This window comes from Schistocerca serialis, chromosome 2 (assembly GCF_023864345.2).
Source record: "Schistocerca serialis cubense isolate TAMUIC-IGC-003099 chromosome 2, iqSchSeri2.2, whole genome shotgun sequence".
Lineage (NCBI taxonomy): Eukaryota > Metazoa > Arthropoda > Insecta > Orthoptera > Acrididae > Schistocerca > Schistocerca serialis.
In genome coordinates this window covers 320466616-320478912 of record NC_064639.1, presented here as the reverse complement: position 1 = coordinate 320478912, position 12297 = coordinate 320466616, and the positions used below count along the sequence as shown (strand labels likewise).

General features: G+C 41.0%; 1 protein-coding gene across 2 annotated transcripts in view; it reads right to left on the bottom strand.

The window, feature by feature from the left end:
• Nucleotides 1-12297, bottom strand: part of LOC126457120 (GTPase-activating protein) — a 132987-nt gene that overhangs the window by 53510 nt on the left and 67180 nt on the right. For both annotated transcript variants that reach the window (XM_050093174.1, XM_050093175.1), the window contains exon 13: nt 4314-4387. In XM_050093174.1, coding sequence (XP_049949131.1) covers nt 4314-4387 — 74 coding nt within the window. The remainder of the gene's footprint in view (nt 1-4313; nt 4388-12297) is intronic.

Below are 12297 nucleotides of genomic sequence, written 5' to 3'. Positions count from 1 at the left end.
TTAAATTTTCTAAGTAATATGGCCATGGTGTGGCAAGGAAGTAGAATCATTGGTATTCTGAGACTATACAGTGCTTAGTTCGTCAGGAAGGACATGTTCCACAAACACGTCATGTATTCAATGGGGAAGAAAAATAATAATTAGTATTGTGGGAAGGGCCAGTTTAAGTCCCAGGTAACACCAGCGGCCGCTTGGGGGTGCCAAGCAGAGAGGGGCCCCAGAGGCACCACAACTGCAAGGTTTCTATATAGAATGTATCACAACTAGCAGCAGCTGCTTCGGCCGCTAAGCTGAGAGGGGCACTAGGAGAGCCAAAGAGACTAGAGTGAAAGGGTAAGAGGGAAAGAAAGTTGTGTGTGTGGGGGTGGTGGTAGGGGGATGGGGGGTGGAGTGGGGTGGGGGGTGGTGGTAGGGGGATGGGGGGTGGAGTGGGGTGGGGGGGTGGTGGTAGGGGGATGGGGGGTGGAGTGGGGTGGGGGGTGGTGGTAAGGGCGGGGGACATTAGGTACGTCGTTTGAATGGATAAATGTTCTTGGACTGGCCCTGACTGTTAGGATACCTGTTTTCCAAGTTTGAAGGTGCACAAATTTACTTTCAAAAAACAACCTGCTTTGTTGACTAGGAGTAGGTTGTTATTTATGTTCCTGCTTGGGATCAATATGGCATGGCAGTTTGTTCCATCAACACAGTTTTTTTACATTGTTAACATGACAACTGACATGACCTTCAGGATTGCACATCACTGGCTTACAGTACCATAATTAATGAGCCTACTGCATACTTTCTACATCGTGAGATGAAGTGGAAATGTTCCTTCGGTGTCACAACGCGACGGTATTTTGAGCACAACACTGGGGATTTTGTTAACAGCTGCTGCTTTGGTTTTAGAAGATAAAATTGTCAATATTATGGTGTCAAACTATCAGAATAATATAGTGATTGCTGTAGGAGTTCATGGTATTGTTAGAGAAGAATTGTTAAATTAGAAATGAAGTTTAGCATAATGATAAACTAAGAATTTGTCCTCATGAGTATGGAGAACACACAAACAAATCATATTAATCACAATGTAATACTGAAATTTGTTGAGGAAAAGAATCCACCAAACTACAACATTTTTTTCTTTTTTTGTACAAAGGTTTTGGAAAGTTATCTTCATCCCCAAAAACCAGTCTGCACTTAAAGGCCAGGGGAAAAAAATGTTTGCAGCTATTTGGTGAACACTCACTCTCTCTCTCTCTCCCCCCCCCCCCCCCCCTGCAAAATGAACATCACAGTTGCAGGCCCAACCATGGCATGGCAGGGAACTGCATCAAGGTAACATTTAACTGTTCTGTGTCTCAAAAATTGAAACTGCACAAAGCAAGCCCCTAAATTTCAAAAAAATTATGTTAATATGATGATTTATTCTAAGTTAATCATAAAAATCAGACAAAACAAAATAAGAACTACATTCACAATGCTAGGACAGAGTGACAGCATGGAAACTGGAAATAGCAAAGGTCACCAGTCTGTCTTGATGACGAACCATCCACCGCATCAGGGAAAGTCATTCAGTAATGGAAGTATGTGACAAAATGTTTTCAATTAACAAATGTACAGTTTTAAAAAAATTCAACAGGTATTAGAGAAGGGAGAGTATAAGGAGAAAATTTTCCACATGGCTGTATTTTTGGATAGCAAACACATTTTTTTTTTATGAAACTGTATGTTTAACTTTTCAATGAGAATGTGCTTCGACCATGGGACGTGTTTCTGGAAGCTATGAAAAATACCCTTCCACAACTGTCATAACATCTTCAGTGGATTCTAAATTTTTTCAGCCACAAATTTCTTCATACAAGGTGATTCCATGACAATGTTACAAATTTTCAGATGTGGTAGAAAATTGTGAATGTATCAATTTGAGGTAAAGGACCCTGGTCCAGAAACTATTGAATCTAAAGCTATATGGGAAAAATTTTCTGATGCTTCTGACAGTGGAATACACTTATTAATACTGTTGTTGCTAAAACTGCAAGGTAGTGACTTTTGGAGGTGGTGTTATGGAGCAAAACAAGAAAAAAAAAGTTCAGTAAATATATTCTCTAAAATGCATATCTTAAGAACTTTGAGCATTACTTACTCTTCACTATTGTGAAACACACCTCTTCTACTGACAAGAGCTCTTATGGTACGCATTTCATAGCCCATATTTAGTGGACTTTTTTTCTTGTTTTAGTCTGTACTATCATCTCTGAAAGTTGTCTACCCTACAATCCTACTAACAACAATACCAGTACATGTATTCCATTGTCAGATATATCTGAAATATTTTCACTTACAATTTTTTGTGTGTGTTTCAAAAATTTGTACTTAAATTTCCTTTGTTTTCCCACTGACAGCATTTTAATGTGCATGTGTATTGGTCAGATGAAAAATAAAATTTTAATTTCTTTGCAAATTCAGCTTACATCTCCGCTTTCCCGCTTGTGGCAGCCAACTGATGCCGAAGAGTTACACAGTGTTTGCCAGGTTTCGTTTTACACTGGTAAACTAATCAATTAGAAACATTTTGTGAAGCACTGGTCACAACTTTATGATAGGTGAAACTGACTTGGCGTTCTTTTGGTGCAGGGTCACTGTGTTCCAGTCTCTAGTGGCAGACCCATGTCTGATCTATCATCACATATTGATCCACAAAATCAGTTTTATTTTATTTAAATGGTCAAAATACTGCTGAAAAATTAGTTTTACTATCTATCAGAATTTAACAATACAGTACCCCTCAGTGTACCGTAATTGTTCTTCTGATGTGCTAGCAGTATAACCCATTTTGTACACTCGTCACTGCCGCCAGTCCAGTATCACACTGTACACATTCCTGTTTTCATTTCTGACTGCAGTTTTGCTATGTCCTTCACTTGGGTCACCTTTAGTTGGATTTAAACAATTACTTAGCCATTGGAAATGAAAGAGAAAACTTCTTGTAAAACTCTGTGAACTTCGGATCAATTTTGTTTGGCTGTAAACCATACAACGAGCAGAATGTATGATGGCATACTATTCCAGTTTATAATTCAGCGGAGGGGCAGGAGAAGGAACACACACTGACAAAATGTTAATCTCTAATCTTCCTTCCTCCGTTTTGAACTGAACATCCAATCAGTTTGGAAAGCTGTATACACTAAGACATTTTGTGATCAAGTTAACACAAGAATTTTATCATCACACAACACGTATCAACATAGTCAGAACAAAATTTTACTGAAACCAATGATATGTACATCAGGCTAAGAACTTGTTACCTGGCCCTCTTCGATATGACCTTCAACTAAAACTGCACCATCACCTCTACCTCCCGTGTATCCAAGAAAATTCTGATGATGTGTGTGTATGTATGAGGCCAGAGTTCAAACCTGCACAATAAGTTGACTGCTCAGAACATCATGTATCCATTGCTTGTACAATCATATTGTATATCAGATACTGTCATGATGCAGTACTGTTTTTGAAAAGGAGATTATACAGCACTTTGAATGTAATGCAGACCAATATCCATTGAGTAGAAGACCTCACCTACTAAAACCATTAAAGTTTAATATTTGACTGCATAGTGCACAAATAACACTCTCTGGATGTGCTAAATGTTAACTTCCCACACTGAAGTAAATTGAATATTTATTGGGCTCCAAGCAACGGGTGATTCTATCGCTTCATTTCTCTATGTTGTTCACCACCACCACCACCTGCTGCAGCTTCTCCTCTGACACAAATTAATTTACATCAATACCTATATAATTAATTTCTATGCACTTTCTTCAGTGTGAGAGAGTAGGGGAGGAGAAGAAAACGGAATGAGATTTAAACTGTTGGCTCTACGCTACAATATTATTCTGTAAATTACAGAAACTATCACTCTTTCTGAAAAGAAAAATTATCTAAGGCTTTGTGGCTTTCCCACAGTCACAGTGACAATTGAAAAACCATGTGTAAAGCATTCATTATGTGCTAAAAACTATGCCACAGCAAAACCATTACACTGTATATTCAAATTGTCACTTTCCATCCTAAAATAAGATTTTTCGGTGTTTATTTTTTAAGTTAGTTAAAAAAATACCTTTCCTGAATGACTTTTCCTGACAGAATGCTAACTGTTTAATATAACTTACTTGAATGAATACCACAACTTCTATAACAAATTGAAATCATTCCTAATGAATGATAAACCAATAATAATGACACAAGGCAATAGAAAATGGCTTGTTTATTTGATGTGTTTATTAGGAATGGACTCAATTTTCCTTTTTAATATTCTAAGTTCTGTTACTCACCCTTCCTTGAGAACAACAGGAGAGTCTAAACTTCTATGACCTGGGTTGGACGAAGCTGAGATTATTTCCAAGAACTGTTAAGGAGAAAAAATAATAAATAAATAAATAAATAAATAAAAAAGTTAGGCTTGAAAAAAAGAAAATCATGCATTTCTGGAAAAATCTTAACTGATATTGTTATTATTTTCTTAGAATTACCTTCACTAAATAGTTGGGTTCACACACGGGCTGGCAAAGATAGAAATTAAGTACACTGAAGCAGTTGGATAATGTATGAGTTACAAATATCAATATATCTTTAACAGTTCACAAGCGGAAAACATATACCCTGATGAAAGGAGGAAGACAGTTGTAAGGGAGACAGCCGTTTATAGTGTGGGTCATTGCAGGACAGTGGGTAGAGATGTAAGAGGAAGGTTATGTTATTTAACCCAGTTGTCAAGAAACATTGAAAACAATTACACAATGTCTATTAAGATCACAGGAGATAGGCAATTGGATTGAGGATTTCCCAACAATTAAATTATTTTATTTTCAATGTTGGGTTATAAGAAAATAAAATAAAAGAGGACATGCTTCGAGAAAATATTACAGTATTGTTGCTGTTCACAGCATATATTAACAATACATTAAATAAAATTATCAGCTCTCTCGGGTTGTTCACACATAAGATTGTCCTCCATGACACCTGTTAAAAATATGGGAAAAATTGTTAATTATTAATGCCTCGCTGTTTTCATTTGCAGTCAGCTCTAAAACAGATAAATATGATCTTGAATACTGCCTTCTTGTACCATCTGTCTTCTGACTGATTTGATGTGGCCATCACAAATTCCTCTCCTATGCCAACCTCATCATCTCAAATTAGCACTTGGTACTGAGGGAATTAGATTAGGAAATGAGACACTTAAAGTAGCAATGGAGTTTTGCTATTTGGGGAGCAAAATAACTGATGATGGTCGAAGTAGAGAGGATATAAAATGTAGACTGGCAATGGCAAGGAAAGCGTTTCTGAAGAAGCAAAATTTGTTAACATCAAGTATAGATTTAAATGTCAGGAAGTCGTTTCTGAAAGTATTTGTATGGAGTGTAGCCATGTATGGAAGTGAAATGCGGACGGTAAATAGTTTAGACAAGAAGAGAACAGAAGCTTTCGAAATGTGGTGATACAGAAAAAAGAGGAAGGCATTTTTCGTTGCGATGGAATCTTCTCACGAAATTCCAATCACCAACTTTCTCCTGCGAATGCGAAAATATTTTGTTGACACCGACCTACACACGGAAGAATGATCACCACGATAAAATAAGAGAAACCAGAGCTCGTATGGAAAGATATAGGTGTTCATTCTTTCTGCACGCTATACGAGATTGGAATAATAGATAATAGTGAAGGTGATTCGATGAACCCTCTGCCAGGCATTTAAATGTGATTTGCAGAGTATCCATGTAGATGTAGATGGTTAGTAATGTACATAGAAAATGGCTTACAATAAGAATACTACTATGGAATCTGAATCGTTTGAAACTTTGTAATCCTACCTATTTGCACATTAAAACTATGCTAAATACTGTCACTGAAGCCTGCTATATTCACAGATCCAGCAGCAGGAGAGGTCTCTCATAGCCCATATAGCAAAGATCAGTGACTTCAATTTCCAAGTAAGGTTTTGTTGGGAACACAGATAAAGATGAGCAAGTGAACTTGAATGTTTTCTTGTACAGTCCCTTGGCATAACAATGAAATGCAGGATGAGCATGTTTCATGACGACAGCAGTCTGACTGTGGTCAGATTACAGTGCCCAACATATGAGATACTTCATTCCCAAGGCGATGCAAGCATTGGGCTTTTATGCACCGCTGTGTCAAGTGTGTACTGTAAGTCTCTGTATTGGGGAAACATCCTGGCAGGAGGAGGAGGAGGAGGAGATTAGTGTTTAATGTCCAGCCAACAACAAGGTCATTAAAGACAGATCACAAGCTTAAATCAGGGAAGGATGGAGAACGAAAGCAGCCGTGCCCTTTTCGAAGGAAGCATCCCAGCATTTGCCTTAATGATTTAGGGAAATCACAGTATCTTGGCTCAGAGAAGAGGGGCATGCCATAACACTGGTGCTTATGTTAGACAAGAAAAGAAGAAGATTCATTCTATATGTCAGCTTCAAACAGAACTGTTAGATTGAGTTTATGTTAACATCAGATCATATGTATGAACATTAATTGTAAATATGGTGTTCCTTTGTATCATCAATTGTAACTGAAGCCATACCGTAATATAACTGTTATCACATGGTACTTGATGCTTGACAAAATGTATCAAACACAAGACATTGTTATAAAATTTAAATCTAGTATTATGTTTAGAACACTAGGACAATCTCACATGCGCAGTGACCTCCTGGCTGCTATGTGCCTTAAATTTACCATGTTAAATGAACAAACTCATTTTGAAAGATTTGCAATTTCTGGGCACTTTGTTCACACACTGCATCACATTTCAGTTCTCTGTGGGAGAGTCTAAAATATTTCTTGTGCACTGAAACAAATCTTTTCTGCTGTGAACTTCATTAGGACATGCACACTCCATCACCATCAGTTCCAGGCTATTCTAGATGAAATTTATTCCAGATTCTGTGACTCGCCATATCACACAGCTGTCAACTGGCCCAGATGCGGTAAAGTCCTGTTTCGTTTTTACAAGCTCCCAAATGTAATAGATATTTTTCTCACTGAATACAGAGCTGGTCACAGCTGTCTGATCCTACCTGGCTTTCAAAGTTGTAATATTTGGTCGACATCACATCCCATACAAATGAACTGAACTTGAAACATTAGCAAAATTATAACCTTACCTGTGACATGGCGTATATGTAGGGAAAAGAAGAAACAAATTTTTCATGGATTTTCCAGTTAAAAATACACTTTTTCTTGATTGCAAATACTCTTTTTCTCAGGGGAAAATTCACTTTTTCTTGCGTAAAAGTAAATTTTTTTCTGTGGTAAGTAACAATATACTTTCCCTTAAAGCTGTAAAACTCGTCAATCCTTTGAGCAGTGGATGTTTTATACACCGGCACAGAGCTTCCTGGCACTTTAGGAAAAACAACCCAGTAAAAAACAATATGTTTTGTTCAAATGGTTCAAATGGCTCTGAGCACTATGGGACTTAACTGCTGAGGTCATCAGCCCCCTAGAACTTAGAACTACTTAAACCTAACTAACCTAAGGACATCACACACATCCATGCTGGAGGAAGGATTCTAACCTGCAACCGTAGTGGTTGCGCGGTTCCAGACTGAAGCGCCTAGAACCGCTCGGCCACTCCGGCCAGCAACATGTTTTGTAAAGATTTTTGATGCGCAGCAACATTTACACTCCATATTTTTGTATTACAAAAGTATGAACGCCAATTCCACCAAATATAGCACTGAAATCTAGATTACAATGTGCTTTCGTCTGCCAATTGTTGTTCATGTTATGCAATCTCGCTAGCCAATGGCAACAAATTCAGAGTATAGGCACAAGTGATCTAGTCAGCCAATAGCAGCATCATGGTTATGTGGTGCAGACACACAAATAAGAAAAGTTAATGATTGATTAATTGAGAGTGGTTATGGGACCAAACGGCATGGTCACCAGTCCCGCGATTCTGAAGTTAGTCACAGAAGAAAGAGGGTCTACTAAAAGTGGATGGATCCAGTCAGGGGAGTCAAATTATAAAATAACAAACATTAAAGACACACAGCAAAAGGCATAAAAGGTGAGACCAAATCCAAAAACTGGAAAAAGGGGCGGTCATGGGGTCACAGACCGAGAAAACTGGAAAAGAGGTCCCAACTACAACCAACCTGTCCCTGCTCCAAGGCTAAAGTAGAACCTTATACCTGGAAATAAAAACCACTTTCATGGAGGAAACTGAGGACCAGTTCAACCATCCGTGAGTCATCTGCTAATATTAAATTTAAGGAGTTGGGAAGACAATACTTAGCACAAGGGACCAAAAGACAGGGACATTCCACCAATATGTGGGATACTGTCATCTGAAACAACCACATTGAAGGGGTGGATCATTACATAGGATGAAACAATGGGTGAGCCTGGTATGACCAACACATAGACAGCATAAGACAGTAGACTCCTTCCGAGCGGAATGGAAGGAAGAGCGCCAAACTGCAGTAGACTCCTTGATTGTGCAGAGTTTATTACTACGAGCAGTAGTGCACCAGACGTGATTCCATTTTTGGGCAAAGAGAGATTTGACATAAATCCGCATATCCGCAGCTGGAACCATGACAGGAAATGGGGTAAGTATCTGCTTCTCTAGCTACACGGTCAGCCAGTTCATTCCTTGGGATGTCCACATGACTTGGGGCCCAGAGAAAGACAACTGAACAGGTAGTACATCCAAGGGCAGAAGGAAGGTCATGGAAAGCAGAGACCAAAGGGTGATGAGAGTTGCATTGGTCGATAGCCTTCAGGCTGCTCATTGAGTCTGAACAAATTAAAACACTGTGGAGGGAGGCCTGAGAAACAAAAAGAAGGGATCTGTGAATGGCTAGAAGCTCTGCTGTGAACACACTACATGATCCCAGCAATAAATGGTGTTCTAAGCTAGTAGATGACGTAAAAGCATATTCCACCTTATCAATGGCCTTAGGACCATCAGTGTAAAATATGGTGACACCCTGGAACTCTGCGAGGATCGCACATACAAGATGCCGGAAAACCATAGGAACAACAGAGATCTTAGGACCCTCGAATATATTGGTCCTATTTCGTTGTCTAGGCAACATCCAAGGGGGCTATGGGAGGAAAGACATGGGGTGCATTCCAGTGAGTGGAGATGGAGATACCAACAGAGGGAAGTGAGGTGCATCTCAACCAGCAATCCCACCTGTGGGCGGGTGTTAGGAGGAACACATCCCTCTCTGACAAAGAGCACAGGGTACATGGGATGATCAGGGAAATGGCAAATGCGTAAGAAACCAGGAGTTGGCTCCATCGTATATGTTGAGGTGGAATGCCTGCTTCTGTGAGGAGATGGGACTATTGCGAAAGGCACCAATAGCCGGACACACCACTCACTGGCGAACAGGGACAAGCAGTTTCAAAGTGGAAGAAGCTTCTGGGCCATAAAGTTGGCTACCATAATCTAGCCTGGACAAGACCAGAGCATGGTAATGGTGGAGAACAGTGGAACAGTCTGCACCCCACCCCCCTCCCCTCCCCTCCAAGATCTGTTGGCCAGGAGGTGGACAGCATTAAGCGTCCACATATATGTAGTCTTTAGGTGGCGAATGTGGGGCAGTCATGTCAGCTTGTTATCAAAAATACGGCCCAAGAAACGGGACTGTGCTACAACATAGAGGAACTGGTCGCCAAAATAAAGTTCTGGATTGGGGTGTACTGTGGGTTGAGGACAAAAATGTATAACCCACATTTTGAAGGGAGAAAACTTGAAGCCTTGGGAGGTTCCTTCTCTAAATCCTCGCACGAATGAAAAAATGGCTGAGATCGGAATAAGTGTCCAAGGAATAGAAAAGCAACTGAAATCACTCAACAGAGGAAAGTCCACTGGACCTGACAGGATACCAATTCGATTCTACACAGAATAGCACAGGTAGTCCCAGTTTTCAAGAAGAGTCATCGAGCAGATGCGCAAAACTATAGGCCTATATCTCTGACATCGATATGTTGTAGAATTTTAGAACATGTTTTTGCTCGCGTATCATGTCATTTCTGGAAACCCAGTAACTACTCTGTAGGAATCAACATGGATTCCGGAAACAGTGATCGTGTGAGACCCAACTCGCTTTATTTGCTCATGAGACCCAGAACATATTAGATAAAGGCTCCCAGGTAGATGCCATTTTCCTTGACTTCTGGAAGGCATTCAATAAAGTTCCGTACTGTCGCCTGATAAACAAAGTAAGAGCCTACGGAATATCAGACCAGCTGTGTGGCTGGATTGAAGAGTTTTTAGCAAACAGAACACAGCATGTTGTTCTCAATGGAGAGACGTCTACAGATGTTAAAGCAACCTCTGGCGTGCCACAGGGGAGTGTTATGGGACCATTGCTTTTCACAATAAATATAAATGACATAGTAGATAGGGTTGAAAGTTCCATGCGGCTCTTCGTGGATGATGCTGTAGTATACAGAGAAGTTGCAGCATTAGAAAATTGCAGCAAATTGCAGGAAGATCTGCAGCGGATAGGCACTTGGTGCAGGGAGTAGCCACTGTAATGTATTCCGAATACATAGAAAGAAGGAGCCTTTATTGTACAATTATATGATAGTGGAACAAACACTGGTAGCAGTCACTTCTGTAAAATATCTGGGAGTACGCGTACGGAATAATTTGAAGTGGAATGATCATACAAAACTAATTGTTGGTAAGGTGGGTGCCAGGTTGAGATTCATTGGGAGAGTCCTTAGAAAATGTAGTCCATCAACAAAGGAGGTGGCTTACATAACACTCCTTCAACCTATACATGAGTATTGCTCATCAGTTTGGGATCCGTACCAGGTTGGGTTGACAGAGGAGATAGAGAAGATCCAAAGAAGAGCGGTGCGTTTTGTCACAGGGTTATTTGGTAAGCGTGACAGCGTTACGGAGATGTTTAGCAAACTCAAGTGGCAGACTTTGCAAGAGAGGCACTCTGCATCGCGGTGTAGCTCGCTGTCCAGGTTTCGAGGGGGTGGGTTTCTGGATGAGGTATCGAATCTATGGCTTCCCCCTACTTATACCTCCTGAGGAGATCAAGAATGTAAAATTAGAGAGATTCGAGCGCACATGGAGGGCTTCCGGCAGTCGTTCTTCCCGCGAACCAAACGTGACTGGAACAGGAAAGGGAGGCAATGACAGTGGCACATAAAGTGCCCTCCACCACACATCGTTGGGTGTCTTGCGGAGTATAAATGTAGATGTAGATGTGGTCCACACAGCAGTCCATCGGATGGCGCCTTGGAGCTGACACTCAGCAGACGCTACCGAGTGGGAGCTGCACCAGATGCAAAAAACGTCGACATACAATGCCGGGGTAACCAGAGGCCCAACAAAGGTCACAAGCAAATCGAAGGCAATGAGGAAGAGTGTGACACTTAGCACAGAACCCTGTGGGATACTGTTCTGAATCTGAGGGGTGCTGACCGAAGTGCCAACTTGAAACCAGAATGGCCAGTGAGATAAAAACTTGTGGATAAAAATAGGAAGGGGACCACGGGAGCCCCAGTCACGGAGGGTAACTAAAATGTGATGGCGCCAAGCCATGTCGCATGCCTTCAGCAGGTCAAAGAAGACTGTGCAAATATGCCGGCAGTGAGTAACAGCCTGATGGCTGGCTGATTCCAATTGGAGTAAATGGTCAATCGGAGGATTGTCCTGTCCAGAAGCCACGCTGATATGGGGACAAAAGGCCCCGAGATTCGAGTACCCAACATAATCTGAATCTGACCATTCTCTCGAGCAGTTTAAGAAGTACATTCGTCAGACTAGTTGAGCGGTAGCTGTCGAGATATGCTGGGTTCTTCCCAGGCTTAAAGATGGGTATAACAATACTGTCTCGCCACTGTGACGGAAAAGCACCTGTGAGCCAAATGTGAGATGTTCCCTCTGGGTAACGTCCAAATGTTGGATCATATGGTTGTGGATGGAGTCCAGGCCTGGGGTCATGTCTCGTGAAGAGGTAAGAGCCTGCAAGAATTCCCATTTGGTGAAGGGTTCGTCATAGGGTTCAGCATGGAGTGGGATGGAACAGAGGGAGGTCTGTTCAACTCTGCGTTTCTGCAAGAGAAAGGTAATAGGATAGAAAGTGGGTGCCGATGCCGTTGCAAAGCGTATCGTAAGGTGTTTTGCGAAGACCAATGGATCAGTGTACAGAGCACCTTGGAAGTGAAGACCATGGACAGTTGACCATCGCTGGTGGCCCAGAAGGCTACGGAGCTTAACCTAAACCTGTGATGAAGAGGCATATGTCCCAGGGA